At 43.3% G+C, this 27,098-nt stretch overlaps 1 protein-coding gene and 1 pseudogene across 1 annotated transcript; one reads left to right on the top strand and one right to left on the bottom strand.

Moving 5' to 3' along the window:
• LOC111976332 (serine/threonine-protein kinase mTOR-like) overlaps nucleotides 1-27,098 on the bottom strand; it is a 100,584-nt pseudogene that overhangs the window by 38,528 nt on the left and 34,958 nt on the right.
• On the top strand, nucleotides 20,588-24,591 carry LOC111977259 (angiopoietin-related protein 7). The gene is made up of 5 exons (XM_024006642.3): nucleotides 20,588-20,855; nucleotides 22,872-22,972; nucleotides 23,053-23,247; nucleotides 23,551-23,746; nucleotides 23,848-24,591. Exons 1-5 carry the CDS (start codon nucleotides 20,813-20,815, stop codon nucleotides 24,015-24,017), a joined length of 705 nt encoding a protein of 234 aa, XP_023862410.1. The 5' UTR covers nucleotides 20,588-20,812; the 3' UTR covers nucleotides 24,018-24,591.

The raw sequence follows: 27,098 nt of genomic DNA, 5'->3' as shown, positions 1-27,098 counted from the left end.
TCGTTTTTTCCCGATTTCCCAGTTGTCTTGAACGCACTGAAGTCGGAAGTCGGAGATTTCCCAACTCCAAGTTCCCAGTCGTCTTGAACGCAGAATTAAAAAAGATTATGCCAAAGTCTCCAGTCATGTAAAATGACGTAGAATTGCATGAAATGCGTTATAAAAGGCCAAACATTTCCTGGACCCTAAGCCACAAAAAAGGCTCCCATGTGTGCAACTTCTGTTAGTGCCCCTACTCTACTGCTCTATTCCACTACGTAAATGTGATGCTATGCATGCAATGCTTTATTATAAAGGGGAGATTCTTTTCTCATGCGTTCCGGTACCTCAGAGCTCCTCAGGTCACCCCGTCTCGATTTGACTTCTTGTTCCTGCTCCTCCCGATTTACAAATTAAGCACTGCATAGCAGCCACAAACCAACAGCATGATCCTTTTGATTGTTGTATAATTCCTTATCACATTTACGTGCTCTCCTCCTCTCACATTTTCCCTTTGCTTATGGACTTCAGTGCAAAACACATCAGCTGTCTGTGGCCAGGCGAAAAAAAGTATTCCACGCCAAATGTTCATATCATATTCGCCAACTACACACAGCCTACATCACTGTCACCATATTAGCTAACGTCATAATCAGCATAGCTGCTAGAACTAACGTGTTAGTAAACCCGCTACAATCACACAGGCCAAGGTGGCAATACATTTATAAAACCAAAAGCCTAGCTTTCCTTGGAAGAGTTCCAGTGTTGGATAGCAATAGCCAGCTAGCTAACATAGGATCCCTCTCTGTTTGAGACAGGTGTTTGAGTAGGCTAAACCAGTTAGATGAATTAGCTTGCTAAGAAAGGAATTTGTTCAAAACTGTATAACTATTGTCTTTCTCTCTCTTTGAGTCAACTACTCACCACATTTTATGCACTGCAGTGCTAGCTAACTGTAGCTTATGCTTCCGGTACTAGATTCATTCTCTGATCCTTTGATTGGGTGGACAAAATGTCAGTTCATGCTGCAAGAGCTCTGATAGGTTGGAGGACGTTCTCCGGAAGTTGTCATAATTACTGTGTAAATCCATGGAAGGGGGGTAAAATCCACACACCTCCTAGGTTTTGTATTGGAGTTAATGTACCGAGGGGGGGCGGAAACTAGCTGTCCACCGGCGACACCATGGTGATACCCTACAGAGTGCTGTTGAATGGTACGTAATGGATCCGACAGATAGGTCCTGTCTCTTATACACATCTAGATGTGTATAAGAGACAGGTGTATGTCACAGAACTAGAATGAGATTCACTTTCTGTGATCCCTCTCCCTTTGCTCTGATAGACATGAGCCTGCAACTCTCATGGCACTTCATCATTTATTTCCTTATACAACCATAGCCACGTGAAGTGTTCTGCAGCACACATGAGAAATTGAAATACATTTGCCAAACTGCTGTCTGTTCAAAAATAAATAAATAAATTCAGAATAGCCAACTACACCATTAGAAAGCCTAAACTTTTGACACAGAGGATAAATGGCTTATTTTAATAGCCTAGCTGTGGAGTGTAGCCCAGTACAAGGCATAGCCTACAGTCTGGAATCCACAGCAAATATGTCAGTGAACAAACAGCATGCAGACAAAACTGGGCTTTAGCAATATTCCAAATAGCCTACAATTGCGGGAAAACAGAGGTTGGAAAGCAAATGGCTCCTGCTGACAAGAGAATACTCTAATATGTCAGCTGTTAGCTACCAAAATATTTGATCAACTTCCAAATATTGTTTGTTTTACAAAGTAAAACAAGAGAGGCTTTTGGCACAAGCGCATAGGCCAAAGAGCTGCACAGCTTTGGGTGAGTAAGTGAAACTGGAAGCATTTTTAGGACTATAATTTCCTCCTCATATTGTAGCCTACAAAATGTGTCTCCACACAACTAGACCTAGGCTATAGATGGATTCAAGACACGGTCGTTTTCATTGATCTCAGTTTGTCAGTGTCAAAGTAGTCTGTCATTTGATGATAATGTGCTTTCAAGATGACTGGAAACACTGAAAAAAAAACGTCAGTGATCTTCAGGTCAGAAAGATGGAGCTCTCGAAAGTGGCCAGTTCCCCACTTGGAATTCCTAGTAGGATGACCGTTCAAATTGAATTCTCCAAGTCGGAGCTCGTTTTTTCCCGATTTCCCAGTTGTCTTGAACGCACTGAAGTCGGAAGTCGGAGATTTCCCAACTCCAAGTTCCCAGTCGTCTTGAACGCAGAATTAAAAAAGATTATGCCAAAGTCTCCAGTCATGTAAAATGACGTAGAATTGCATGAAATGCGTTTATTAAAAGGCCAAACATTTCCTGGACCCTAAGCACAAAAAAGGCTTCCCATGTGTGCAACTTCTGTTAGTGCCCCTACTCTACTGCTCTATTCCACTACGTAAATGTGATGCTATGCATGCAATGCTTTATTATAAAGGGGAGATTCTTTTCTCATGCGTTCCGGTACCTCAGAGCTCCTCAGGTCACCCCGTCTCGATTTGACTTCTTGTTCCTGCTCCTCCCGATTTACAAATTAAGCACTGCATAGCAGCCACAAACCAACAGCATGATCCTTTTGATTGTTGTATAATTCCTTATCACATTTACGTGCTCTCCTCCTCTCACATTTTCCCTTTGCTTATGGACTTCAGTGCAAAACACATCAGCTGTCTGTGGCCAGGCGAAAAAAAGTATTCCACGCCAAAATGTTCATATCATATTCGCCAACTACACACAGCCTACATCACTGTCACCATAAATTAGCTAACGTCATAATCAGCATAGCTGCTAGAACTAACGTGTTAGTAAACCCGCTACAAATCACACAGGCCAAGGTGGCAATACATTTATAAAACCAAAAGCCTAGCTTTCTTGGAAGAGTTCCAGTGTTGGATAGCAATAGCCAGCTAGCTAACATAGGATCCCTCTCTGTTTGAGACAGGTGTTTGAGTAGGCTAAACCAGTTAGATGAATTAGCTTGCTAAGAAAGGAATTTGTTCAAAACTGTATAACTATTGTCTTTCTCTCTCTTTGAGTCAACTACTCACCACATTTTATGCACTGCAGTGCTAGCTAACTGTAGCTTATGCTTCCGGTACTAGATTCATTCTCTGATCCTTTGATTGGGTGGACAAAATGTCAGTTCATGCTGCAAGAGCTCTGATAGGTTGGAGGACGTTCTCCGGAGTTGTCATAATTACTGTGTAAATCCATGGAAGGGGGGTAAAATCCACACAACCATCCTAGGTTTTGTATTGGAGTTAATGTACCGAGGGGGGGCGGAAACTAGCTGTCCACCGGCGACACCATGGTGATACCCTACAGAGTGCTGTTGAGGCTACTGTAGATCTTCATTGCAAAAAAGTGTGTTTTAATCAATTATTTGGTGACTTTAATATATGTAGTATAGTTTTATCTAAAAAGGATATATTTAATTTTTCACTATTTATATTTTTCTGATATTCACTGAGGATGATGGTCCTCCCCTTCCTCCTTGGAGGAGCCTCCACTGACACGTGTAGATTGCATTTTGATTACTGTTACACTGGTATTTCAGTTGTTAATTGGATTCGTTGCGACATTTGTTGATCTCATGTTGTTTTCTTTTTAAAATTATAATTTTTGTACTCATTTGACACTATACTGCATTGTTAGGAGCTATTAACATAACCACCCACTATAACATCTGCTAAACTGTGTACGCGATCAATAAACGTTTATTTGATTTTGATTTGCTATGGATACATACGGGTGGATGCCAACGCCCATCTAGACGGTCGAGCTGTGGCTGTTATCATCACTGTTTGGCTTCAGTTCCAGCCAGTCTGTCACGGCCGATGCTGGAAGTGGACCAAAGCGCAGCGTGGTGAGCGTACATATTCCTTTATTTTAGAAATGACGCCGACAAAAACAATAAACAATACAAAACAACCGTGAAGCTTAAGGGCTATGTCCACAAACAAAGTTAACTTCCCACACTGAAAGGAGGGAAAAGGGCTACCTAAGTATGGTTCCCAATCAGAGACAACGATACACAGCTGTCCCTGATTGAGAACCATACCCGGCCAAAACATAGAAATACAAAATCATAGAAAACAAAAACATAGAATGCCTACCCCAAATCACACCCTGACCAAACCAAATAGAGACATAAAAAGGCTCTCTAAGGTCAGGGCGTGACAGTACCCCGCCCAAAGGTGCGGACTCCGGCCGCAAAACCTTAACCTATAGGCGAGGGTCTGGGTGGGCATCTATCCGCGGTGGCGGCTACGGACCGGAGCCCATCGTTGGAGGCTTCGTGCCATGTCTCACCCCTGGAGGCTTCTTACCATGGATCTTCACTGGAGGCTTCTTGCCATGGATCATCACTGGAGGCTTCGTGCCATGGATCATCACTGGAGGCTTCTTGCCATGGATCATCACTGGAGGCTTCGTGCCATGGATCACCACTGGAGGCTTTCGTGCCAGGATCATCACTGGAGGCTTCTTGCCATGGATCATCACTGGAGGCTTCGTGCCATGGATCACCACTGGAAGCTTCCTGCCATGGATCATCACTGGAGGCTTCGTGCCATGGATCATCACTGGAGGCTTCGTGCCATGGATCATCACTGGAGGCTTCGTGCCATGGATCATTACTGGAGGCTTCTTGCCATGGATCACCACTGGAGGCTTCTTGCCATGGATCATCACTGGAGGCTTCGTACCATGGATCACACTGGAGGCTTCGTGCCATGGATCATCACTGGAGTGGAGAGACACACAGGAGGCCTGGCTCTGGGAGCAGGCACAGGACTCACCAGGCTGGGTAGACATGCAMGAGGGTTAGTTCTTAGCACAGGCACAGGACTCACCAGGCTGGGGAGACATGCAGGAGGCCTTGTCCTTGGCTGAGGCACCGGATAAACTGGGCCGTGGAGGCGCACTGGAGGTCTCGAGCTAAGAGCCTGCACAACCCATCCTGGCTGGATGTTGATTTTGGCCCTGCACGTGCGGGGCGCAGGCACAGGACGCACTGGGCTGTGCAGACGCACTGGAGACACAGTGCGCAGAGCCGGCGCKGGATATCCTGGGCCGTAGAGATGTACTGGAGGTCTGGAGAGCAGGGCTGTCACAATCCTTCCTGGCTGGATGCTCACCCTAGCCCGGCAGATGCGGGGAGCTGGGATGTAGCGCACCGCCTAAGAACACGTACTGGAGACACCGTGCGCTCCACCGCATAACACGGTGCCTGACCAGTACGACGCCCGTCACGGTAAGCACGGGGAGTTGGCTCAGGTCTCCAACTTGACTCAGCCACACTGCCCGTGTGCCCCACCCCCCAAAAAAGATTGGGGGCTGCCTCTCGGGCTTCCTTGCCAGCCGTGTCCCCTCATAARGCCAGTTCCCTTTTCCTGCTGCCTCCGCTCTGCTGGCTGCCTCCACCTGTTCCCATCCAGCCAGGATCTCCTCCCATGTGTAGGATCCCTTGCCGTCCAGGATTTCCTCCCATGTCCAGTCCTCTCTTCCTCGCTGCTTGGTCCTTTGGTGGTGGGTAGTTCTGTCACGTTCGTCGTATTGAGGAGACCAAGGCGCAGCGTGATATGAATACATTCTACTTTTAATAACGGAAGAACACTGAACAAACTAACAAAGTAACAAAAATGAACGTGAAGCTAAATAGAACGAGTGCTGACATGCAACTCCACATAGACAACTACCCACCCTCGTCACACCCTGACCTGACCAAAATAATATAGAAAATATAGAAAACTAAGGTCAGGGCGTGACAGGAGGGTTACGTAATGTGTGTGTGTGTGTGTGTGTGTGTGTGTGTGTGTGTGTGTGTGTGTGTGTGTGTGTGGACAGAGCAGGGTGAGGCTTCCAATGCATGTCCTTTGTTTCGAAAATGTTATTTCATATCTGGAGCTGATCCCTCTGGAGAATATCAAACACTTTGAGGAATAACAGAAGGGGTAATACATACCGCAGTTAAAATAAGAGAGGAGCTTCTGAAAATCGGTAACGAAGAGAAATAGACCTTGGCCAAGAATCTTACAAAACATAACAAAATAGTTCATATTGATATGATATACCTACGCCCCAAATGTGAAAAAGTGCCAATTAGCAGGCTTTCCACTTGGCATGTGAAGCAATCCCACATGGACATGAGAAATAGTGTGTATATTACGCCTACGGTAAGGGATTTTAGTATGGTTTTTGGTATGCATTTTATAATTTAGAGAAAGGAGAAATTGTAGAAATAAAAGTATCAGGTATGTGACTTTGACAAATTTAAGTCTTCCCATAAACTATAGGAGAAAAATACCAATATATCTACCCATGCGTACAGTGCTATTGACAATGGAAGTAGACATCCTCTCGCCACGAGTTGAAGAGTGAGCACAGGAAATCCCCGTGGACCATGTTTCAAATGGTGCTCATCCTGTTGTTAAGGGATGAGTTTCGAGGTAGGAGATAAGGAGACACTTTCTAGGGACAATTTAAAGTGTATGTACAATAGAGATGGATGGAGAACAGTGAAGTCGGTGAAGTCACTTACCAGTTCACCAAAGTGCTTCATGGCATACTCCAGGACCCCTGATGCTGTCTCTGGCTGCTGCAGTTTGTTATTGATGCTGGAACGAGACGGACAGAAGCAAAGAGACAGCTTTTAGGCAATTTCCATACCCAATCTGGCAACCGACTCTCAGGAGCTCTCCTGAGTCGAATTAAGCATTCTCTGGGTGATGGATAGCGCCTGAGGTCCCACACACATAAATATATACAACAATCAGAAGTTATGAAATGGAAGGAGTGGGAGCCAGGCAATGCTGTCACTGTATGCCTGATTGCACTGAACAACCCTGGTTGAGAGCCATGTCTGCTGAGAGAAAGCATGTTTGGAGAGTGGGTCTAATTTATGAATCATCAGTAGAGTACATCCAATTTGTTTTCTGAAAAGTAGTCCACCTATGTGTGCTTATGTTTGATCAAATGGGTGCAATCCATTCGTAAGTCATCACACACGGTTTCTAACCTACAGCACATCCTGAAAGGGCAAACGTGATGAATCCAAAAGTGCAGCTGAATTTACTGTGACTTTAAACATGCATTTGCACTAAAGTAGATTTGTGAAGTTAGGGCCAATGACCTTGCCTGGCTACCCAAACTCCTTGCTCCTGCCAAACGCTATGCCACGTCCACGGACCTTAGTTCTTCTCCGCAATGAGTATGGATTTGAGTACCTCCCCGACGATTTCCAGAATGGAAATGTATTCTAGGCCATATGATTGGTCCGAGAAACCGATGGGTTGGGCCAGAGCCAGAACATATGTGGGTATAGCGGCTTTCTAGACATTCTGTCTTTGATACTCTGATTAGTCAGCGATGATACTATCGCTGATGACTTTGTTATGTACAACACCCTTCATGTTGACGTCACCAGAAACAACTTCAATAAATGGCAGCCTCGGACTGAAGTCTGTAGTGAACAGTACAGCAGCTGAAGAATTCAGTCTGAGTCGTCAGGCAACCAATGACCCCCTACGAACACGAAAGGCTGGGAAAAAAACAAACCAATAACAACGCCACTGGTGAGTGACAAAGCAGGGGTCCTGTTGACACATAGGGGATACTGTTGTCATAAAGTCGCCCTTAAATCTGAGAGTAGCCCCCTGGACTCCTTTTATGGTCATTGCTAATTTGCTATCATGAACAAGCCAATTGCCGACTGGAGTGTTCACTCACTGGCTTTTGTGTGTTAAACATGTTTTTTTTTCACCCAAAAAACGTGTATATTGTGAAAGGTAAATGTGCTGGCCCGGCCCATCGGCATGTGTCACATTTAGGAGATAAATTGCGTGTCATCCGCTTTTCGGTCTTGACAATGATCCCCCAGCTGTCTAATGTGTGTTTAAGAACCCCGCACATCTGGAAGAACTAATCTGAAACACAATTCTGTAGTATTTCCTCAACTATGGAAAGCCACGCTTGCAGTGCCAATACATCTGTTAAAATGTAGCATTTGAAGGAAGGGGGGTCCTGAGGACAGCAGGCGAGAGAATTGAAAGACATTGGAGCCTATATGTCAGGAATCCCAGAGTGCCCTGGGGTCAGGGCCAGACTATTGAGTTGGCTGGACACAAACACTGCTGTTGCTAACCATATGTATTTTTCTAATACAAAATTGGGCATATCAAACATTAAATATGCGGTAGGTAATAAGTAAAACAGAGTCCACATTTTCTAGAACCAAGACAACTGGGAATTCAGAAACAAAACAAGCTCAGACTGGGAAAAATCGTGACGTCGGTGATGTTAAGGTCGGAGAAGTCAGAGCTCTAGGATGATGATGAGTTTCTGACTTGTAATACCGAGTTGGATGACCGGAAAGAGAATATTTTCCCAGTCAGAGGCCCACAAAAAATCTAAGTTCCCGGTTGTCTTGCTGCACCCAGTTACAGCTTCATATGAACTGTAAAATAACCTTTGTAGCCCCACCCAGTGACCTTTCGAGTTGTTTTGGGCCAACGACATACACTACATTACCAAAAGTATGTGGACACCTGCTCGTCGAACATCTCATTCCAAAATCATGGGCATTAATATGGAGTTGATCCCCCTTTGATGCTATAACAGCCTCCACTCTTCTGGGAAGGCTTTCCACAAGATGTTSGAACATTGCTGCAGGGACTTGCTTCCATTCATCCACAAGAGTATTAGTAAGGTCGGGCACAGATGTTGGGCGATTAGGCCTGGCTCACACTCGGCGTTCCAATTCATCCCAAAGGTGCTCGTTGGGGTTGAGGTCAGGGCTCTGTGCAGGCCAGTCAAGTTTGACCACACCGATCTCYTCAAACCATTTCTGTATGGACCTCGCCTTGTGCATAGGAGCATTGTCATGCTGAAACAAGAATGGACCTTCCCCAAACTGTTGCCACAAAGTTGGAAGCACAGAATTGTCTAGATTGTCATTGTATGCTGTAGCGTTAAGATTTCCCTCTACTGGAACTAAGGGACCTAGACCAAACCATGAAAAACAGCCCAGACCATTATTCCTCCTCCACCAAACTTTACAGTTGGCACTATGCATTGGGGCAGGCAGCGTTCACCTGGCATCCACCAAACCCAGATTCGTCCATCGGATTGCCAGATGGTGAAGTGTGATTCATCCCTCCAGATAACGAGTATCCACTGCTCCAGTGGCTTTGGGACTCCCAATCACGGCCGGTTGTGATTGTAAATTGTAAATGTTTTCTCCAAGAAACAATGACTAGCCAAAAGGCTATTTACAGGATATGCGCTTTCTTGTTTAAGATTGATGCTCCCACACAGGCACTCATTTCCTGTAGTCATTTTTATTCATCCCCTAATTACAACCTCTAGGGGTTAGGGTTAATCAGCAAATACCTTGAAGGACAAATCAAAAACAAAGAAAAACTAAATCACACACACACACACACACACACACACACACACACCCACACACAACACACACACACACACACACACACACACACACACACACACACACACACACACACACACACACACACACACACACACACACACACACACAGGCCGCACACACAACCCCAGGCGCGCACACAGCGCTAAAGCTCCCCAGATGAGGTCTATTGACGAATTGGAATAAGTAACAGTGTCCCTCAGTCATAGCCATAGCCGCAGCTTTAAACACAAACTCTAAACACAACCAGATGACAGGGCTCGCATAATATGCTCCATGGTGAGGCCTCCGACAACACAGCCAGCAGCCACCTTACAAGACAACCATCCAGCCAAGCCACTTCTTTGCTGGAAATATGGCCCAGAGTCATTAACAGGCTGAAGTTCCCCTCTGTTTTACCCCTGTGAGGCATTACCCCAGCCACCAAAAAGTTACTGGAAAAAGCTGTAACTGTACTGAGTGGCTGTAGCTAGCTACCCCTGTTGTGACTGACTGCCCCTTGAAGTCATAGGAACTGTGAGCTCTTTCCGTACTGGCTATAGATTGGGCTCAAGCATCTTTTTCTGATTCCCCTGGACATTTCCCCGCTCAGACCCAGAATTTGAGGTTGTTTCCTGGCCGCCACTGTTACCATAGCTTTGGTTTATAAGAGACCAGGGGCTTTAGCCTTTTGTTAAGTGCTTTGAGACACAGGGCTTAGTAGAAAGCACAATGAAAATCAAATGTAATCGTACTGCAGAGACCAAATCCTTTTTTTTTCACTAAACCTGCAGAGCCCATCTAATTTGACCACACATTTCCAGATAGTCCCAAAAGACAGAGCTCAGCCCTTTGTTATTGTAATATTTGTGTTGTGGAGAAATGACCAGGCAGGAGACGGGAGTACAGTTAGTTTTCGTTTCGTCAAAACCCCTCGTGCTCTACAGCCCCCGGGCACAATAGTGCGCATGTGCATTTCCTATTGGGTGTAGTAACGTAACACTGCCGTAATTCATCACCGCTTAGTAACAGCATAGTAACTAATATAAACAGATGTAGATCACCCATACTACATATTACAAAAAAACAGAGTCTTTGGTCCTATTGTCTTTTATCATGTCAGAAAAGAACAAATAATACAGTTAAATTAAACCATTGGCGGGCAACCATTCAATATTTCTAGTCATGGTGAAAGTATTCAGTTACCTGGGCTAATCAGAAACATTCACTAAGTGTTGCCTCTTGGCTCTCATGATTAATATAACGAAGGTAGAACCCCTGTAATTGAACACTGGGGGGAAATCACTCTACACTCAAGGAGGTTTTAAAGAGTGGCATAAATCACGGTCGAAAATATAGGTGAATCATCTTGAGGGTCAGTCTATATTGTGTGATAAAAAATTATGTATAAATTACAGTTGCTTTGTTTTGATACATTTGCTTTACCAATTTAAAAGTGTATTATACATTCAAGTATTGAGAGACTTAACTTTTACGAAAGCAAGACATGCTGAACTCTCTGGTCGATTAAAGCATCCACATAGAGGAACAAAACACTCTATTCTCACGCAATCGTCCTGTTTTTTCAATACCATTGAGTAGATTGGCTTTTGGTTTTAACAAGACAGAATATAATCCTCAAGAAAGATGTTTCCAATTCTGCCCCAGACCATAAAGTATGTGTGAAGGAGAGAGAGACAGAATTACTGAACCTAATCTGCAGTAATCAGGAAAGTATCCTCTTAGGACTAATAGTGGCAAACGTTTGACAGAAAAACCTGGAAAGAAATTACACAACATTGCGCTTTTGTTAGAGTTATATTAAAAATCAGTTTTGGGAAATTAGGGATCAGGTTCCATTGAATTGAGGTGCAGTATTTCAGATTGAGTATTGAGCACATATTTTTCAGATTGAGTATTTCTTCAATGTGTTTTACATAATCATGGTGGAAACTGTACACACACGCAGTGGATGCTTTTCAGTTCAACACTCAAAATAGGTTTATTGACAAAGAAGTGCCCTGGAGCTCTTTCAGCTTGAGAAATCACTGGAACTTCCCACCCTGATGATACGACCACTTCGCCCCATTATAATTGATCATGCTGTTTTGTTCATCTGCAGCTTGGCTTGGTTTTCCGGCAGTATCGGCTTCACCTTGTCTGTAACGTATCGGCTTCACCTTCGATAATGACCCCTTACAAAAAAACTGGAACGTAACAGTGCATTCTACGCTAGTGGGRGATTTTGTCTAGACTTTTCACCAAGGTTCAGGGTGAGAGCCAAGAAATGCACGTGTAAGCCACGCCTGAATCAGGAGGAGCAGCATGTGAGGAGAGGAAAAGTTATTTGAAGTGGTCTTTAAAGAGACTTCAAGCAATGGGCAGTGTCGGCTTCCCTGATGGGGGAGGAATGGAGGGGGGGGGGGGGCGACCTGATCCTTCTGCCAGAAAGAGAAAACAAAGCCCCCACAATGCACTCCTCCAAAATATGCTGAAGAAATTATACGGTGACAGAGATATGTTCTGTCGAAGAAAGTTGTTTGAGTCCGACGACACTGTGCCCTTTCGCCCCTCTGAAATTGCAGTGTTATTGGGGGAAGCTATGGCAAGCACTGGTTGATGGCTATATGGCAGGGCTGGAGTCAGATAAGGCAATCCCTCTAGTGAGGCTAGAAGAATACAGACTGAATCCCTAGATCGTGAGTCCACAAACTAACATTGGGTTTCTTAATATAATGGTTGCCTTTTGGTGTTAGACTCCTTGACTCTGTTAACCCTATCAGTTCCAGGACCAAAAATCGGAATTTCATTTATCTTATTTCGATCTGCATGTCCAGCATTTATATTTAGCCTCACAATTAAGTGTTTTACCGTTTTATTTTCAGGACAACCCGGGTTACAAGTAGAACACGAAACAATGTGATATAAACAGTTGCATTCATGAGATTTATTGATAAATGTCAATGAAAAAAAGATCCGCCAAAGCATAAACCTGATAAAAATGTATTTATATGAGTGCTGTAAGTACAGAAATGACTTGTTCAGTGGGAAATTAATATCCAAATAGTCAGTGACAACTGTGTGGAGTTTGTGACAGTAACCATGTGAGCTTATTACAGTATTATAGATACTGTCCTTGGATTTCCTATTGTCCTCTATGTAGAAGAGCCCCTTGCTTTCTAACGACTCTTGTATAGCTTGTGAGCGTCATAGAGCAAAACATGTTACATGTGTGTTTGTGTGAGTCGCAGCTTTTCATAGATAGTAATTTAATAAGCCATTCGGACTCTACAGATATTTCTGCAAAAAGACCTGGCCTCGGGCCCTTTCGGGATCCGCCTTTGGCTCACAAACACCACTCTACTCAGCCCCCACTAATCGCAGAAGAAACAGACAAATCCAATGGTACAACCCAAAATTKTGTAGCTCAAACACACGTTTAAAAGAGGTTAGAAGTGCAAATCGGTGGGACTTATTTGGGTTAAGGCTTTCAAAATGTTCCAAGAGTATGGAAAGTGGAAAAGTGACAGCTGTTTGACATGTCTCTGGCCGTGGTGCATATTCATATTCATTTATGGTTAGATCAGAATATCCATCATAATCATTGGCCTCTTCAGAGAATTAAGTCAAAACCACAAGTCCAAATCCCATCTCCATCGATGGCTTAGAAAAGGGTAGATTTAGCAAGCTAGCTACTGTAGGACATCACCACAAGCAGACAACCTGACAAATGACGTTTTGCAAAGGAAGTYATTTGAATGGTCTGAGGCCAAATCTAAACTGGCCTCTCCTGGGGGGCGTTTTCCTGCACTGACCTACTTGGTGACCTACTTGGTGTGTGAACATGTGAATCCTTAAAGAGATGGGTGGGGCTAAGACCTAAGAGGGTGTGAACGATGCTGAATGGGTGTAGACAAGAAGAGCTCTCCAGTAGGTACCAAAACATTTTCTCAAACCTTTATCAACTTTCATAGCAGAATTACTTTCTCAACTGCAATGTATGATATACCGTTTTGTAGCGCTGAGTCTCTACCTATATCCAATGTAAAAAACACAACAACATTTTGTGTTTACATGAGATCGAATGGAGCCGGTCGGTCACATATGTGTGTTGTTGACTGTGATAAAGGCACGGGATCATAGGCAGCGAGTGAGTTTCAAGTTAGTGGAAAATAATTTGCTGTATAAAAATGCACCTTTTATAGTAAAGCTTTCCATGCATCATCGCATTTGCATACTTACGTAAGAGCTGTTCCTTGCGTGGCTGAGTGCATATAGCATAGAGTAGGCTAAACTAAACGTTTTTCCTTTCTTTGCATGGGAAAAAAATTGTCTTTCTATTAACTCGTTTCATGTATATTTATATGACTGGAGGCATAAGCAGAATATTTGTTTTATATATTTTTTWAAATGTAACCTTTATTTATCTAGGAAAGTCAGATAAGAACAAATTCGTGTTTACAATGACGGCCAACCCCAGCCAGACCCGAACGACGCTGGGCCAATTGTGCGCCACCCAATGGGACTCCSAATCACGGCCGGTTGTGATACAGACTGGAATCGAACCAGGGTCTGTAATGATGCCTCTTGCAATGTCAGAGCGGCATAGACTAAGATACAGTAGAATAGTAGAATAGAATACCGGTAAAAAGTTTTAGAACACCTACTCATTCKAGGGTTTTMCTTTATTTTTACTATTTTCTACATTGTAGAATAATAGTGAAGACATCAAACTATGAAATAARCCATATGGAATCATYTAGTAACCAAAAAAGTGTTAAARAAATGAAAATYTGTTTTATATTAGAGATTCTTCAAATAGCCACCATTTGCCTTGATGACAGCTTTGCACACTCTTGGCATTCTCTCAWCCAGCTTCATGAGGAAGTCACCTAGAATGCATTTCAATTACAGGTGTGCCTTGTTAAAAGTTAATTTGTGTATCACCACCTGGTACAGCAACTGCACCGCCCACAACTGCAAAGCTCTTCAGAGGGTMGTGCGGTCTGCCAAACGCATTACCGGGGGAAAACTTCCCGCCCTCCTGAACACCTACAGCACCCGTTGCCATAGGAAGGCCGAAAAGATCATCAAATACATCCACAGGTACACATTTAATTGACTCAAATGATGTCAATTAGCCTAACAGAAGCTTCTAAAGCCATGACATCATTTTATGGAATTTTCCAAACTGTTTAAAGGCACAGTCAACTTAGTGTATGTAAACTCCTGACCCACTGGAATTGTGATACAGTGAATTATAAGTGAAATAATCTGTCTGTAAACAATTGTTGGAAAAATGACTTGTGTCACGCACAAAGTAGATGTCCTAACCAACTTGCCAAAACTATAGTTTGTTAACAAGACATTTTTGGAGTGTTTGAAAAACGAGTTTTAATGACTCCAACCTAAGTGTATGTAAACTTCTGACTTCAACTGTATATATTTGGAACATCTTCCAGACATAGGCTTTGTAACAATATATCATAGATATATCATTTATATTAAAAGAGACTGACTTAATCAATTCAATGTGTGTATCTCAATCTACAATCTATCCATCTCTATATGCGTGTGTCTGAATCTATCCACAGAAAAAAGAGGGATGGCCACATTGGACTGGGTTTACAGCCTGGGTCATGGCAGGGGGTCTTTGCCTGTCCAGRGGGGCCCTCCGTGTTGCCCTCCTGGCATATTGATGGCCCCTCAGTACAGTGTGGAGAGAAAGGAGCTTTAAATAAACTTCTGACCCACTGGAATTGTGACACAGTGAAATATAAGTGAAATAATCTGTCTGTATACAATTGTTGGAAAAATTACTTGTGTCATGCACAAAGTAGATGTCCTTACCGACTTTCAAAACTATAGTTTGTTAACAAGAAATTTGTGGAGTGATTGAAAAACGAGTTTTAATGACTCCAACCTAAGTGTATGTAAACTTCCGACTTCAACAGCATTTATTTATTTTCTTCTTGGGGGGGAATGTGGGAGGGGTCTTGGATGTTTGAGGGACAGCTATTGGGAACTGTGGGGGGGATCTTGGAGGGTTCTGGTTCACTTTTATTGGCCTGGTGGTAGATCGGTCAGCATGCCTTTGAGCAGGGCATTAACCCTGGATGCTTCTGTGTGTCGCTCTGAATGGGAGTCTGTTATACTTGCAGTGTACTTCACTGCAAGTATATTGTYCGTTTCGGATATTCAATAAAAAAATAAAAACATTATACACCTCACCTTGTGTTCCTTATTCCTGTAAAGAAGAAGATTTGTCTTATCCTTGTGAGATCATCCTTGATTTTGTGGGAGTGTTGGAGAAGAGAAAATACCACAATAGAGAACTTTGTTCAATGTCACAAAACATGCTCCCGACTCGTTTATTCCACCTTTCCTTCCCAACCATTGCTGGCAGCAGTGCAGCTGCATTGTGAATTCACGTGGAATTTCATAAAAATGTCATATTGTTTATTTTTATACCTTTTCCCCCTCCTTTTTCGTGATATCCAATTACGATCTTGTCTCATCGCTGCATCTCCCCAACAGGCTCAGGTGAGGCGTAGGTTGAGTCATGTGTCCTCCGAAACATGACCCGCCAAACCGCGCTCTTTAACACCCACCCGCTTAACCCAGATGCCAACCGCACCAATGTGTCGGAGGAAACACCGTTCAACTGATGATCGAAGTCAGCCTGCAGGCGCCCAGCCCACCACAAGGACTCGCTAGAGCACAATGAMTCAAGCCCCCCCCCGGCCAAACCCTCCCCTGATCCGGACGATGGTGGGCCAATTCTGCGCCGCTCTTTGGGACTCCCGGTCACGGCCGGTTGTGACACAGCCTGGGAACCCGGGTCTGTAGTGACGCCTCAAGCACTGCGATGCAGTGCCTTAGACCACTGCGCCACTCGGGAGTGGCTCGGGAACCAAAATACAAATGGGATTGGAGAAAAGAGTATGATTTTAGAAGAAATTTAACCAGGGCCTTTTTGCAAATGCACCCACATCGACTACAATTTAGTTCAGAGAGATCAGGGAGAACGCACAACTATGGAACCAGATTTAATTGTAATTTACCAGAAGTCACAAAAGTCGGGATGACTTCTCTTTCCCCGGCACATTTTCACGCACCATGTCTTTGAAGAAAAGCTTGTAGACCGTCGCTCGTTAAGAAAAGAAAACAGGGGGCTCAGACGAGGATAGAGAATAATGTCTTTTTTTCTTCTCCCTGTACCCTCTGTTCTGTTGCGTCTACCGTTTTAAAACTGGGTGGTGACTTGGCGGTAAGTACCTGGCTCCAGTCCACCATGCTCTAATCCACACCACCTGGAAGCCATGGCAGTGTGAGCCACCAGACCCGCCAGTGGCATGCAAGGCCTTGAGCTCTTCCGCTCAGACACTTGGTGGATGCCCAGGCGCATAGAGGCACTCATTGTAGTGGAATATGGAACCATTTATTGCACTGCAAGGCAATTCTGGCTATCTAGATTTTAGTGGGTCAGGCCACGTTATTCACATTTAACAGAAAAAATGTGCAGAATATTGAACAGCATCCTCACATCGGGCATTCTGTACATCCTGTTCCTTCTGCTTCATTTTAATAAATGATAAAACCATAAGCACCAATAATGAATGCAAATAGCCCTCTGAGATAAAAAAAAAAGAAAAAAGATCTCAGTGTATTTGAAAAGCACAAGTATAGTATATTAAACACTATATTAATACATTTATAAAGTATATACCTACACTTTCAGCTTCTCAATACACTGTCGATAGATTTCTACACTGCCTCCACTACCACCTGGCAGTTAGGTTGATATTGATCTGGAGGAGAGAATAAACAGTAACGACACACTCCCTGTTTGAAATTCAAATAAATAGCTACCCCTATTTATTTTAGCTAACYYTGTTATCCAAGTTTCTAGAAATCTTTCATCCATATAGCTACAGTATGTGTCACGATCGTCGTAAGAAGRGGACCAAAGCGCAGCGTGGTTTGAATACATTCTTCTAAGTTTAATGAAGAACACTTAAACAAAAACYACAAAACGAATAAGACYACCGTGACCGCTATATAAATACTGTGCAAACATGCAACATAACATAGACAATCACCCACAACCCACATTGACAACAGGCTACCTAAATATGGTTCCCAATCAGAGACAACGACTAACACCTGCCTCTGATTGAGAACCATATCAGGCCAAACACAGAAACAGACAAACTAGACATACAACATAGAATGCCCACTCAGATCACACCCTGYCCAAACAAAACATAMAAACATACAAAGCAAACTATGGTCAGGGCGTGACAGTATGGACCACATATCTGCTTGGCATTGGCTCAGTACAAACCAAAAGAAAATTAGAGAAACATTCACATCACCACCAAATTGATGGAAATCATAGCAAAGGCAGAAGGTAAGGYACAGGTAATTTAGTATTTATTTTATACCGAATAAAAACATAAATGCAACAATTTCTTTGATTCTACTGAGTTACAGTTCATATGAAGGAAATCAGTCGATTTAAATWAATWAATTAGGTCCTAATCTAAGGATTTCARGACAGGAATACAGATATYCATCTACTGGTCACAGATACATTACAAAATGGACCTCACAATGGGCCCCAGGATCTCGTCACGGTATMTTTGTGCATTCAAATTGCCATTMATAAAATGCAATTGTGTTTGTTGTCAGTTCAGGAGTAAAAATGTGCTTRATATTATTCACATAATAAGTGAAGAAGCCGGATGTGGAGGTCCTGGGCTGGCGTGGTTACACGTGGTCTGCYGTTGTGASGCCAGTTGGACYTACTGCCAAATTCTCTAAAATMATGTTGGAGGCGGCTTATGGTAGATATTGTATTATGGTGCATAGTGTACTGGTAGAAAAAGCAAAAACAAATGTTTTCATTTGTACATCTGATTCCAGCAACTTAAGCAATGTTCTATGATTTAAAAAAGATGGTAATCTGTGCCAAGGTACTTGACTTAACAAAATCTGTGCCAAGGTACTTGACATAACAAAATGTGGGAAAAGTCAAGGGGTCTGAATGCTTTCCGAAGGCACTGTAGATATATTAGGTCTAGCCTGTAGAAAGCTGATGGGATCCTCCTAATTTAGTAGAGGCCATCACTCTGTTTTCTCCCACAATTGCATAGCCTACATAAATGTTGCGCAACATGGGCTCATGGGCTTTCATGAAGTGTTTGATTTAGATTTTCTAAAACATTTGCATTGATGTCAGAGTGATTAGAGGGACAATAGAGTGCTGAGTACCAGGCAGTTAGCAAGTTTGGTAGGCTACTAATGACCAGCAGCAGCATCAGAGCTTGGAGAAGTCTAATTACCGTGACTAAATGGTCACGTGGAATTTGACTGCCGTCATGACTCGTGACCGTCGGTGTGACGGTAATATGGTCACCGTAACAGCCATAGGTATAGATACCGAGGAAGGGTGCAGGCTGACTACATGCTGACTGCAGGAATGTCCAACAGAGCTGTTGCCAGATAATTTAATTTCTCTACCAATGTCATTTTAGAGAATTAGTCAGTATGACCAACTGGCTTCAAACGTAGACCACGTGTAACCACGCCAGCCCAGGACCTCCACATCCGGCTTCTTCACTTATTATGTGACTTATTAAGCACATTTCTACTCCTGAACTGATTTAGGCTAGCCATAACAACAGGGTTGAATACTTATTGAGGAGACATTTAAGCTTTTGATGTTGTATTCATTTGTAAAAATGTCAAAAAACATCATTCCACTTTGACGTTATGGGGTATTGTGTGTAGGTCTCAATTGAGATGTTGCGTCACTGATTTAGGCTGTAACAACAACATGTGACAAATCAAGGGTTGTGAATACTTTCTGAAGGCACTGTATTTTCATGACATAAACACACAGTGATTTAGACTACACTCACCACCCAGCTTCTTAGGTACACCAACCCGTTCACAACAATGGATCGCTCCTACAGACAGTGAGTCACGGCAGATCCAGTATCTCAGAAACGGCTGCCCTACTAGGCTTTCCAGGGAATAGTGCGACAAACAAAATAACACCCAGCCAGCGACAGTCCTGTAGGAGAAAACAGCTCGTTGCTGTGAGAGGTCGAAGGAGAATGGCAAGAATCGTGCAAGCTAACAGGCAAGCTAACTGGCGGCAATGGGGGGTCCGACCCGGTAATAGATGGGTGTACCTAATAAACTGACCAGTGAGTGATGATTTAAAAATGTAAAAGTCTGGATGGGGGCTTTAACCAATCCCTTTGGCATGTAAAGAGGCTGCTGTTATGGATGAAACTTTCCCCCGAAGGAGCTACACAGCTATCATTAACAAGGACAAGTACCGTCATGTGTGAAGGCGAAACCCGAAGATAAATTGTACACATACTCCTACTTTAAGCAGTTAAATCTAAGCTTGACGCAAGTATCAAAATTCATTAGCAAGGTGTGCCTCTGTATAAAGCTGAGTCATTGGGAATGAGAGGCTGTTGAATACAAAGCCAGGGAAGGTGATATTCCACTGGATATTACCACATGTGAAGTGTGAGCTCTTTCAGACAGGAGCCTTTGTCCTTCGCTCTTCCAGACTGGGCGAAAAAACTGTGTCCCTCTGAAACGGTCAACACATGACAAAGAAACAAGGCACAGGGCAGAACCAACAAGAGTGAGCGAAAGTGTGTGTGTGAGAGTGAGGTGAGTGAGTGAGGTGTGTGTGTGTGTGTGGGGGGGGGGGGGCAGTGGTGGGAAGGCTCCTCACCAGAGCGTTTTCGGAGGTTGAAGGCGGGTCAGTACTGTGCACACCAAAAAAAGGGAAGGGACACTGTTAGATTTAAGTCCCCAGCGCACAGCTTTACTGAGGAGCAAAGAGCCCGAGGAAGCAGTTGGGCGAAAGGAGCTTCACTTCAACAGTCAGATTCCTCACTTCCACTTAGTCCAATCCTGTTCTCTCAGTTTCTTCAAGACCTCTGGCACCGCTAAGAATCAGCCTTGACCAGGACAGCTTGCATTCACCCGAGCAAGAACAAGGAAACTCATTTTAATATAGACAATTGTAAGAGGTCTTTGCTGACGTGGCTCTGAGTTTTACCTTCCTCTGCGGGTGCTTGACAGAAGCGCGGCGCAGAACCCAAGGAAGAGGCTGGCGCCACCAAGCCTCCAAAGGCGCAGTGGCTGCGATGACGTGCGCTCCCGAAGGTGCAGGTTGGCCAACCTGACCAGCCTACTGGAAGAGCTGGGCCGCAGCAGGAGACAGACTTGATGAACGTAGTAAAGGCAGATGATCGAGCTGGACAAGCAGAATCGACAGCAGGAGTCCCGCGTCACTGAGGCCGAGAGCAAAGTACTCTGAGATCATAACCGGTGGAAATCATGCAGCTGCAAGCCGCCCAGTCCGTCACTCAGACCACATCAGGTAAGAACCTAAGTTGTGGATATTTTAACATTTCTACAAACTTTCAAAGTGTTTTCTTTTCCAATGGTACAACTCTATGCATATCCTGGCTTCAGGGCTGAGCTACAGGGCAGTTTACTTTGGGCACGTCATTCAGGCGGAAATGGTGGAAACGGGGCCACCCTAAGAAGTTTAAACCCTTTGATTTGTTCATTGCTCCTCAGAAAGAAAATAACTAGGAACAAAACACTACTTTACTGTGTATAAAACATTTAGTGTTGTTTTCCTTCATTTCATTTTCATTTATTTGCATTTGTGAAAGTTTCAACTTCAGTGAATGTGATTCTCTAACCTTTTTTTCAATTGACTAATGAGGCTAGTAGGGGTAAAACACATGTTTTTTTGTGTGCAAATAACAGCCTATGAGTAGTAGAATGCAGTAGTACAGTACAGTAGTGACTGTGGCAAATGGCCAGAGTGGAAATCTGGCCAGCTCCACATGACAAACCCAGTTCAGTTTAGACCGAGACGATACTCCCTTTCTGTAGATTGTTCAGCATCTGCTTCCAGACACTCTCCACAGGTGTAAGAAATCATATCACTAGCTGCCATACATAAAATACTTCCATAAATACTCATAGCACACACCTTGCCACTTTATATAATGTTTACATACCCTACATTACTCATCTCATAGTATATACTGTACTCTATACCATCTACTGCATCTTGCCTGTGCCGTTCGCCATCGCTCATTCATATATTTTTAGTACATATTCTTATTCATTCCTTTACACTTGTGTGTATAAGGTAGTTGTTGTGAAATGTGTTAGGTTAGATTACTTGTTAGATATTACTGCCCATGGTCGGAACTAGAAGCACAAGCATTTCGCTACACTCGCATTAACATCTGCTAACCATGTGTATGTGACAAATACAATTTGATTTGATTTAATGTCAGACACACAGGAAATGTGGTTGGTAAKAAAAATGATCCTCTTTATGATCACATCAGTCAGTCTGCAGTCAGAAAACAGAAAATCTACTTWAAAAAGCCCCTCACAGAAATATTAGCCTACAGTTTCAGACAACTATTATTGAACAAACAACCAAAAAGGTTCAATTCTATTTGTWTGTAGGCCATTATTCTTTGTTAAAAAAAATTACTATAATTATCAGTGGGCGTTCTGAATCTTCGGCACTAGACAGCTGCCATCATTTGGTGAAAATGGAGCCTATAGTGTGCAAACTTGTCTGGGTGTCTCGTGAAAAGCCAAAAGCCATCGTTTGAACTCTAAGTATCCCTTCTGCACGAAGTCTGCCGATAAAGACCACCTCTATCAAAGCCAATTGTTTCCACCCGTCATCTGAACTTAACCAAACTATTAATCACAGTGGGGAGATTTAACCAGGCAGTGGGGAGATTTAACCAGGCAGTGGAGAGATTTAACCAGGCAGTGGGGAGATTTAACCAGGCAGTGGGGAGATTTAAACAGGCAGTGGGGAGATTTAAACAGGCAGTGGGGAGATTTAAACAGGCAGTGGGGAGATTTAACCAGGCAGTGGGGAGATTTAACCAGGCAGTGGGGTGATTTAACCAGCCAGTGGGGAAATTTAACCAGGCATGTCGCAGTGTATATTTTAATACCCTATTAGCAGTAGTACATTTATGATGCTGCCACAGTGAACAGAGAAGCGCTTTATAATGACTGCAAATTATACAGACACTGTGCAGACAGGTAAGCAGAGCAGGAAGAAAAGCAAAGATCAGAGTGGCGTTTCCACTCCAGCCTCTAGCCATGAAAACACTTGATCCCTATTCCTGTCTCTTATACACATCTAGATGTGTATAAGAGACAGGAACTATGCAAAGAAATGTAACCATGCTGTGTATAATATCCTTCTATCCAAAATTCTTTGACTTCTCTGGCAGACATCTATTCCCATGATACCGTTTGTCAATTTGCATTTTTAAAACCCGCCATGAAACAGCATCTGGTTTGGCCATCTCTAATGACAAAGCCTTTTCTTTTCTAGATGCCATCTACGACTGTGCATCCCTGTACACCAAGAACTACAAGATCTCTGGGGAGTACAAACTGCCTGCAGATGACTTCCTGGGGACCCCTGAGATCAACGTAAGTGATAACCCTGGAACTACAAAAAAGGTTTTACATTCACAGATCCCTGCTACATTGTAGTCTCTGTATAATGGCAGGTCTTCTGTGACATGGAGAGCAATGGTGGTGGCTGGACGCTCATCCAGAGACGCAAGGTGGGCCTGACCTCCTTCAACCGCGACTGGAAGCAGTACAAAAATGGCTTTGGCACCATCCGCGGAGACTTCTGGCTGGGCAATGAAAACATCTTCCGTCTGACAAGGCAGCCCAGCATACTAAGGATAGAGATGGAGGTACAAAGGGTGGGGGTGGGAAACACAAAACAGGCTAGCTGCCCGAGAGCAGTAAATAGATAACAGCATGACTCTGACACACCCCACTCCTGAGGTGACTGATGACAGTGGCGGGAGGTTTTATCCAGAGCCAGGAGACTAAAGATACAAACACAGTAAAAAGAAAACTCATGGTCAAGTGGTAAACCTCTTGCTCCACCAAAAGTTATAACATTAGTTCAATATTCTCAGTTTCATAGTTTTACCACAAGATGTGCAGCAAACATCTAAATCGTGTACTGTTTCTGTTTTTCTGTTCTCCAGGACTGGGAAGGCCAGACCCGCTATGCAGAGTACAGTTACTTCACAGTGAACAACGAGTTGAACAGCTACAAACTCTTCATCGCCAACTACAGTGGAAATGCCGGGGACTCTCTGCGCTACCACAACAACACCAACTTCAGCACCAAGGGCAAGGACAACGACAAATGTGTGGACGACTGCGCTTCACTACGCAAAGGTACAAGAGGGACAAAATACTTACCTCTGGTTTAACTCACTGAATTAACACCTTCAAATTTCTTTCCAGTGACTGCATTTTCCCATTTTTTCCCCCTACAGGTGGTTACTGGTACAACTGTTGCACTGACTCCAACCTGAACGGCGTGTTCTATCGTTATGGCGACCACAGCAAGAGCACAGATGGAATTAATTGGTACGGCTGGCACGGGCCCAACTACTCCCTGAAGAGAGTGGAGATGAAGATCCGGCCACAGAATTTTCAACCATAAACTCTTCTAACTTCAAACTCTGGATGAAGCACATGCTTCAGATTTAACCAAACCTGAGCAACCAAAATTGTCTTTCCCCTTTGTTATTGTCTGGAATATTTCTGTGGGTTGAATGTGTTATGTGTTTAAACATGTTTGATTGTAAATTGTAGTTCATTTTGTATTTATCGTTTAAATATTTTATTTTCTTAAAAGCCTGAGCGAAGCCTCTTGACCACCGCTCCGTTAGGGTAAGTGAATGTTGCTTCCCGCCATCTTGTCTCATAGCAATAGGGTTTATTTATCAGTCATAACTCAAGCTGTAGTTAGGTTGATTACACGTATCGGGCAGGTATGACAATGGGAAGAAAAAAAATATATATATACAGAGATCCATTAAGTGTGTTGCAATGTACCTTTGTGAGCTACTGGAATGCGAACAACCACCCAAAGTACTTCCATCAGAAGTACCTGACAGATTTTATTGTAAGAAAACAAACACATATTTTGGAAATGTGTCCTTTGTAAAATGTGTACAGCTCAATAGTATGTTGTTTTGTGGGATAGGAAATAAACATGTATTTTTAAGAAAAGGCGTGTTGCTGATGGTAGTCAATGTGGTTTATTTGTCTAGCTGTCTGTCTTAGTTCAATATCATCAYATGATCCATGTAGTCATCACAAGACATCAATGGTTAGTAGGTTTGAGAAGCTGCCAGTTGATCGCCCTCGTGTCTCTGATCAACCAARAACCATGCCTTTGCCTTCAGCCACCACTGAGCTCTGACTCACAGGTCACACTGACATTCATGCCACTGGGCAAAGGTCACATAGCCAAACTCCAGGGAACAAGACCACACACACACACACACACGTTTCCCACGATTGCCCAGCATCATGTCAATGGCTTCTACAGCCACTCTGACAGGTCTTTACCACATTCAAAAACAATGACTTTGCAACTACCACTGAAATGGCACGTTGATGTAAGAGGTGAAGCAGTGTGCCCATGGCATACCTTAAGCTGGGTACACTGTCTGTGTATGTCCTTTTAAACAGGTGCCACGGGCAGGATATTGGAGATTCCAGATAAATAGTGGGTGCTTCCATTTGTGGCAGATGAGCGACATTCTAAAAAGTAKGTCCGTGGGAGCTTCGGGACGGTGATCAATGCTGAGAATAATTTAGGATAGAGGACAAATTACAGAGCCATTCTATTGTATCTTGTTGTGGAGTGGAGCTTGTTCGCTCCACCAGTCCAAAAAGGTTTCCACCGGAAGCTTGCAGAGTGAAGCTTGGGGTCCCAKGGAGAATGTGAGGTCCCAGTCGGAGTCCTCATTAGTCTAGGAACCCTGTGCCCTGGTGTAACCTCTCGGGTGTGTATTTGGAATGCTCCTCTGCTAATGGCCGACACGCTTCATTTCTTCCAGCCATTCACTGCGAGGTCTGCCGGGGACATTTTAGAGTTRATTTACAGGGTAGCCTAACTTTCTCAAAGTGTTCTGCCCGAAGCCTCAGCTATTTACAGTATATCAAGATATCGTGAAGTACTGAAGGAGAATGTGTTTTAGTGCCTCTTTTTCAGCGSCAGCAAAGGGACCAATCTCTAGGTCCCGTGTAGCTCAGTTGGTAGAGCATGGTGCTTATAACGCCAGGGTTGTGGGTTTGATTACCACGGGGGACCAGTATGTAAATGTATGCAATCACTACTACAAGTCTGTTTAAGAGTGTCTGCTAAATGACAGAAATGTCAAAGTATCTTAAAAGTCAAATGAAGGAAATTACTAAATCAATATGCAGTCAAATACATTTTTTTTGACTCCTTCAGATGCAGCTTAGCAGAAACTAGGCCTATGTATTCAGAAAGTGTAAAAAAGAAAAGAATATACAGTATAAGGCCGGAAAGCATAAATGATAGTAAGTGCTTTTACTGTCAACACAACATTTCAGAGTGTAGGCATATTGCATATGGATGACGTCAAYCATTGCATTCCGCTAGCATTTACTGGCAATAAGTAATGCATAGGGCAGCAAGAGCTTATTTACATGGCAAATCAACAAAAGACTTCACAGAATAGCATGTGTTTCATCAAGTGCTAAAGGATAGATACATCAAACCTGCATCAGTATCGGTTGTAAAGCATTTAGTGTTGAACCAACACACCAGTATCTCCACCATTGGTTCTATGTTGATATGCTTCATTCAGAGATAAAACAGTGTTGGTGGGTAATAATATAACTTGTTTCAGTACCAAGAAAACCTTTAGGTTCAACAAGTAAATGTTCTAAAATCATCTGGAATGTGAGAAACCAATAACCTCAACTGACTTCCATCAAATTAAAATTGCTTTAATTAATTTATTGAGCGGAGTGATCAGCTACCAGACAGCAAAGGCGACAAGGAAAAAGACGTAGGCTCTTTTGAAAAGGGTAAGAAGGAAGGAAGGAAGGAAGGACTCATGTTTAAGTATTTGAGCAGGGCCTTTGGCTTACCTAATGGTAAGTAATGGTCTAGACTAGTGGATTAACCCCAGATRGAGGCGCCTAAATAATTTTTGCAGACTCAAAATCCCTCATGCCTTAAGCCCCCACATAACGTACGATTTTAGCAGTTTTATGCCACAATTTTGCCATCCCAGACAAAKGTTTGCAGAATGTGACAGAARTGCAGCAAATRGTACAATCTGGCCAGGTTGATATCAAGATTTTAATTGGGTAACATCGCACAGTGTGATGTAATAATCGTAAAAGACTGAATCCGACGTACAGTCTGCAAAATACTTAATAGTGTAAAGCCCCCGCATCTGGGCGGCTGTGGAGCATCAAAGTCGCCTTTAATTCCTAGGACAACGTGGATAATCGTTTTCGTGTCGGTAAATACCTTCCACATATCCGCAATGCCTTAATGCTAAATAAATGAAGACCCAACTTCTTGAGATTACTTTTTGGCTTACAAATGCCACAATCAAGGTTTCATTGCTAGGCCCACCAGCAACTGAGTTACTGAATTTAATATATTTTTTTGTGTGAATAGGGAAGGTGACAAGAAATGGGAAAATATCTTCAAAATTTCCTGACTTAAGTGTATAATGCAATGGCCCCA

This window comes from Salvelinus sp. IW2-2015, linkage group LG17 (assembly GCF_002910315.2).
Source record: "Salvelinus sp. IW2-2015 linkage group LG17, ASM291031v2, whole genome shotgun sequence".
Taxonomy (NCBI): domain Eukaryota; kingdom Metazoa; phylum Chordata; class Actinopteri; order Salmoniformes; family Salmonidae; genus Salvelinus; species Salvelinus sp. IW2-2015.
This window is presented reverse-complemented; position numbering and strand designations above follow the sequence as displayed.